Source organism: Hemiscyllium ocellatum, unplaced genomic scaffold (genome assembly GCF_020745735.1).
Source record: "Hemiscyllium ocellatum isolate sHemOce1 unplaced genomic scaffold, sHemOce1.pat.X.cur. scaffold_1739A, whole genome shotgun sequence".
Taxonomy (NCBI): domain Eukaryota; kingdom Metazoa; phylum Chordata; class Chondrichthyes; order Orectolobiformes; family Hemiscylliidae; genus Hemiscyllium; species Hemiscyllium ocellatum.
This window is the reverse complement of record NW_026867862.1, coordinates 12,759-18,661: the sequence shown is the minus strand read 5'-3', so window position 1 is coordinate 18,661 and position 5,903 is coordinate 12,759. Positions and strand designations below refer to the sequence as shown.

The following is a 5,903-nucleotide window of genomic DNA, read 5'->3' as shown; positions in this document are numbered from 1 at the left end:
ACAGTGAGTGACCCTTACCCTGCTGAATAAACACTGACTCTGTACGGTTACGCAGTGAGTGACCCTTACCCTGCTGTGTAAACACTGACTCTGTACGGTTACACAGTGAGTGACCCTTACCCTGCTGTATAAACACTGACTCTGTACGGTTACACAGTGAGTGACCCTTACCCTGCTGAATAAACACTGACTCTGTACGGTTCCGCAGTGAGTGACCCTTACCTCGGTAATCATGTTGCGTTTGTTGAGTCTCCTCTCAGTCTCACAGAGTTGAAGCCCGTTGTGTGTAGTTTCTCCTGATGTTGTCTGACCCCTAACTGGGGAGGTATCTTCAGAGGGAGCGAGAGAGAGAGAGAGAGAGAGGGAGGGAAAGAGAGAGTCCGGTGTTGAGTTATCGAGAGTGGGTTCTTGCGAGGGACAGGGACACAGACATTGGACGGGAGAGCGCGGATGAGAATGTGACAGACTTTGACTGAGAATGTTCCTGTCAGACGGTGCCAGAGAGATGAGGGAATAATAGAGAGACGCTGTGGGAGAGAGAGAGAGAGTTTCAGGTTGATGTCGAGTGATTGCTGAAGAGCGTCACCATGAGACTGATAAAAGGCAGATTGAGAGTGAGCAGGAGATTTGGAGAGAGAGAGTGTGTGAGAGAGATACAGACAGTGAGAGTTCAAGTGAGAGAGGGTGTGGATGTGTGTGTGTGTGAGAGAGAGAGAGCATCACACTGCGAGAGACAGAGAGAGAGTGTGTGGGAGAGACAGAGAGTGGGAGTGAGAGAGTGTGAGAGTGAGTGAGATAGAGAGAGAAAGAGAAAGAGAGATAGAGAGAGATAGTGTCAGAGATAGAGAGAGTGTGAGAGAGTGGGAGTGAGAGAGAGTGTGAAAGAGAGAGAGAGAGTGAAAATGACAGAGGGTGAGAGATACAGAGGCTATGAGAGGCAGAGTGAGAGAGACAGAACCGGAGTGAGAGAGAGTGTGAGAGAAAGAGAGAGAGTGAAAATGAGACAGAGTGAGAGATGTAGAGAGAATGACAGTGTCAGAGATAGAGAGAGTGTGAGAGAGTGGGAGTGAGAGAGAGCGTGAAAGAGAGAGAGAGAGTGAAAATGAGAGAGGGTGAGAGATAGAGAGAGGGTGAGAGACAGAGAGAGAGAGGGAGTGAGAGAAAATGCGACGGTGAGAGATATAGAGAGTATGAGAGACAGAGAGAGTGTGTGGGAGAGAGAAGTGTGTGAGAGAGGTGAGAGACAGAGAGTAGCAGAGAGAGAGAGAGAGAGAGAGAGAGAGATAAAGTGAGAGAGACTGAGAATAAGAAAGAAAGAGTGAAAATGAGAGAGTGAGTGAGAGAGGGTGTGGAGTGGGAGAGAAGGTGAGAGACAGAGCGTGGCAAAGAGAGAGAGAAAGAGAGAGTGAGTGAGTGAGAATGAGGGAGCGAGTGAGAGAATGAGAGAGCGAGAGAGAGAGGGCTGGAGTGGGATAAGGAGGGAAGGGGGTTGGATTTCTCCGGGAGACCCCCTGAGGTTTGAACAGAGACCACCCCCCACCCTCCCCATGTTCCTGGTTGGCCCACTCTCCTCCACATCTCCCCATCCCTTCGTCACTCTCACTCCTCCACTCACGCACTCTCTCACTCACACGCTCCTGTCCCCGTCCCTCGCTCCCTCTCGCTCTCTCATCCATTCCCACACTCTCTCTCTCCCACTCTCTGTCTCTCACCTTCTCCCCTTCGCTCTCTCTTTCTCTCTCTCTCGCTCTCTCTCTCCCCCCATCTCCCCTTCTCTCTCTCTCTCTCTCTCTCTCTCGCTCTCTCCCCCCGTATCCCCTTCTCTCTCTCTCCCTCTCTCCCCGTTTCTCTCTCTCTCTCTCCATTTCCCCTTCTCTCTCTCTCTCCCCGTCTCCCCTTCTCTCTCTCTCTCTCCATTTCCCCTTCTCTCTCTCTCTCTCTGACCTGTCTCCTACACATTACCTTTTTCCTCTGGTACCTTCCCTTCCCCCCTCCCCTCTCCCCACCTCCCCCCCACCCCCAGCTATCTAACTGAGGGGTGTTGCCCCTCCCCTGTTCCCCTCCCCCCCCCATCTCGTGAGGAACCCTGTTGAATCCTACGGGGTTTTTCCCGGTTGCTTGCTGTTCCCGTTCCCTGCGCTCCGACTCCCAGATCCCTCTGCGCCCCGCGTCCCGCCTCCCCGCCGGACTGACCCCCCCTCCTCTCCCCACCGCACCCCCCTCTCACCGGCCCCCCACCCCCAACCCGCGCCCCTCCCCCACTCACCGCCGCCGTCCGCAGTTGCCCCCCGTAGACCAGCGGGGGCGCTAGCCTTCCTCCGCACCACCAGGGGGCTCCTCCTCCGCCGCTCTGAGGATCTCAGCTTTGGCCTCAGCTTGAGGTTCGGTTCCGAGGCTGCAGGAGAAGGTTCCGGAACGAGGAGGGAGTGCGTCAGTGCAACGGGCTGGGCAAGGGCGGGGCTGAATGGCCTCCTGCTGTTCCCTGTGTGGGACAGGCTGGAGGAGGGAGAGGGGCTGAATGGCCTCTTGCTGTTCCCTGTGTGTGACAGGCTGGAGGAGGTAGAGGGGCTGAATGGCCTCCTGGTGTTCCCCTGTGTGGGACAGGCTGGGGGTAGTTGGGCCGAATGGCCTCGTGCTGCTATCCCTGCTGATACTGACCTGTCTTGCGGAGGGGATGGTGTCCGAGCGCAGCCCCCAGGGTGGGGTTCCAGATGTGGTCATACGTCGCCCGGACTTCGGGGTGAGGCGCCATCGTCTCTGGTCTCTGCCCGTTCAGGGGGGCTCTGGTGGGGGGAGTCACAGAGATTAAACCAACAACAACAGGCTCTGCATTTAAATGGCACCTTCTGTCACTCGCAGCCAGTCCCAGCGCAGCTCTACACGCAGCCTTCAGTTCAGCTTGGGAGCCGGAGGAGAGAGAGAGCGAGAGAGAGAGAGAGAGAGAGTGGGGGCGCGAGAGAGAGACAGAGAGGGGGAGAGAGAGAGTGACAGGGAGAGAGAGGAGGGAGAGAGTAGGAGGGAGTGAGAGAGTGGGAGAGAGAGAGAGAAAGAGATGGGGAGAGAGAGTGACAGGGAGAGAGAGGAGGGAGAGAGAGGGAGGGAGTGAGAGAGTGGGAGAGAGAGAGAGAGAGAAAGATGGGGAGAGAGAGTGACAGGGAGAGAGAGGAGGGAGAGAGAGGGAGGGAGTGAGAGAGTGGGAGAGAGAGAGAGAGAAAGAGTGGTGGCGCAAGAGAGAGAGAGACAGAGAGGGACAGGGAGAGAGAGAGAGAAAGAGAGAGATGGGGAGAGAGAGTGACAGGGAGAGAGAGGAGGGAGAGAGAGGGAGGGAGTGAGAGAGTGGGAGAGAGAGAGAGAGAAAGAGTGGTGGCGCAAGAGAGAGAGAGACAGAGAGGGACAGGGAGAGAGAGAGAGAAAGAGAGAGATGGGGAGAGAGAGTGACAGGGAGAGAGAGGAGGGAGAGAGAGGGAGGGAGTGAGAGAGTGGGAGAGAGAGACAGACAGACAGACAGAGAGGGGGAGAGAGAGAGTGACAGGGAGAGAGAGGAGGGAGAGAGTGGGAGGGAGTGAGAGAGTGGGAGGGGGAGAGAGAAACGGGGAGAGAGAGAAAGACAGGGAGAGGGTGAGAGTGACAGGGAGAGAGAGAGGGAGAGTGGGTGAGAGAGAGAGACAGGGAGAGAGAGAAAGACAGAGAAAGGGAGAGAGAGAGAAAGACAGGGAGAGGGAGAGAGAGAGAGTGGGAGGGTGAGAGTGACAGGGAGAGAGAGAGGGAGAGTGGGTGAGAGAGTGAGAGACAGAGAGGGACAGGGAGAGAGAGAGAGAGAGAAAGTGGGGGAGAGCGGGTGAGAGAGAGAGACAGGGAGAGAGATGGGGAGAGAGAGAGAGTGACAGGAAGAGAGATAGGGAGGGAGAGTAAGAGGGAGGGAGAGAGTGGGAGAGAGAGAGAGACGGGGAGAGAGAGAAAAAGACAGGGAGAGGGAGAGAGAGAGACAGAGAGCGGGAGGGTGAGAGTGACAGGGAGAGAGAAGGAGACGGAGAGAGAGAGAGAGAGAGAGGGAGGGAAAGGGAGAGAGAGAGAGAGACAGAGAGAAAGTGCGAAAGAGAGAGAGAGAGACAAAACGAAAGAGGGAGTGAGAGACAGAGAGAGGGAGATGGAGAGAGAGAGAGAGAGTGAGAAAGACTGTGTGAGAGAGGGGAGAGAGAGAAAAATTGCACAGGAAGAGAGAGTGAGGGAGAAAGAGTGAGAAAAGAGAAAGAGAGAGAGAGAGGAAGAGAGAGAGAGAAAGTGAGAGAGTGAAATTGTGAAAGAAAGGGAGAGAGAGAGAGAGAGAGAGAGAGAGAAATGGGGATGGAGAGAGACAGGAAAGACAGGCACGAGTGAGAGACAGAAAGAAAGAGGCTGGTGATGGGAGGGGGTGTGGCAGAGAGCGAGAGAAAGACAGAAAGGAGGGAGGGGGCCGAGTGGCCTCGTGCTATCCCCATGTGACAGGCTGGAGGAGGGAGGGGGGGAGCGGGGGGCAGAGGGGATCAGTTACTCACCTGAAGGAGACTCCTGGCTGATCCGCTGTGGGGGCATCACACTGCCTCAGGGCTGCGCGCTGCTTCTTCAGAACAAACTCGTGCAGACGCTGTTTAACCTCAGAACTCGCCGCAGCACCTAGGATTACACACACTGAGGGAGGGTCAGTGCTGAGGGAGGGTCAGTGCTGAGGGAGCGGGTGCTGAGGGAGGGTCAGTGCTGAGGGAGCGGGTGCTGAGGGAGCGGGTGCTGTGGGAGGGTGAGTGCTGAGGGAGGGTCAGTGCTGAGGGAGGGTCAGTGCTGAGGGAGCGGGTGCTGTGGGAGGGTCAGTGCTGAGGGAGTGGGTGCTGTGGGAGGGTCAGCACTGAGGGAGTGGGTGCTGTGGGAGGGTCAGTGCTGAGGGAGGGTCAGTGCTGAGGGAGGGTCAGTGCTGAGGGAGCGGGTGCTGTGGGAGGGTCAGTGCTGAGGGAGGGTCAGTGCTGAGGGAGCGGGTGCTGTGGGAGGGTCAGTGCTGAGGGAGCGGGTGCTGTGGGAGGGTCAGTGCTGAGGGAGCGGGTGCTGTGGGAGGGTCAGCGCTGAGGGAGGGTCAGTGCTGAGGGAGGGTCAGTGCTGAGGGAGTGGGGGCTGTGGGAGGGTCAGTGCTGAGGAAGGGTCAGTGCTGAGGGAGCGGACGCTGTGGGAGGGTCAGTGCTGAGGGAGTGGGCGCTGTGGGAGGGTCAGTGCTGAAGGGGGGTCAGTGCTGTGGGAGGGTCAGTGCTGAGGGAGCGGGTGCTGTGGGAGGGTCAGTGCTGAGGGAGCGGGTGCTGTGGGAGGGTCAGTGCTGAGGGAGGGTCAGTGCTGAGGGAGTGGGGGCTGTGGGAGGGTCAGTGCTGAGGAAGGGTCAGTGCTGAGGGAGCGGACGCTGTGGGAGGGTCAGTGCTGAGGGAGGGTCAGTGCTGTGGGAGGGTCAGTGCTGAGGGAGTGGGCGCTGTGGGAGGGTCAGTGCTGAAGGGGGGTCAGTGCTGTGGGAGGGTCAGTGCTGAGGGAGCGGGTGCTGTGGGAGGGTCAGTGCTGTGGGAGTGGGTGCTGAGGGAGGGTCAGTGCTGAGGGAGGGTCAGTGCTGAGGGAGTGGGTGCTGAGGGAGGGTCAGTGCTGTGGGAGGGTCAGTGCTGAGGGAGTGGGCGCTGTGGGAGTGGGTGCTGAGGGAGGGTCAGTGCTGAGGGAGTGGGTGCTGAGGGAGGGTCAGTGCTGAGGGAGGGTCAGTGCTGAGGGAGTAGGTGCTGAGGGAGGGTCAGTGCTGAGGGAGGGTCAGTGCTGAGGGAGTGGGTGCTGAGGGAGTGGGTGCTGTGGGAGGGTCAGTGCTGAGGGAGCGGGTGCTGTGGGAGTGGGTGCTGAGGGAGGGTCAGTGC

At 58.1% G+C, this 5,903-nt stretch overlaps 1 protein-coding gene across 1 annotated transcript; it reads right to left on the bottom strand.

Moving 5' to 3' along the window:
• Positions 1-467: 467 nt before the first annotated feature.
• LOC132810427 (histone deacetylase 4-like) lies at positions 468-4,662 on the bottom strand (the record flags this gene model as incomplete). Its single annotated transcript, XM_060822656.1, has 4 exons — positions 4,536-4,662; positions 2,659-2,783; positions 2,267-2,395; positions 468-527 (listed from the first exon to the last, which is right to left on the bottom strand). Coding segments are annotated over exons 2-4 (283 nt in total), but the record flags the coding sequence as incomplete, so codon positions are not given.
• Positions 4,663-5,903: the final 1,241 nt, after the last annotated feature.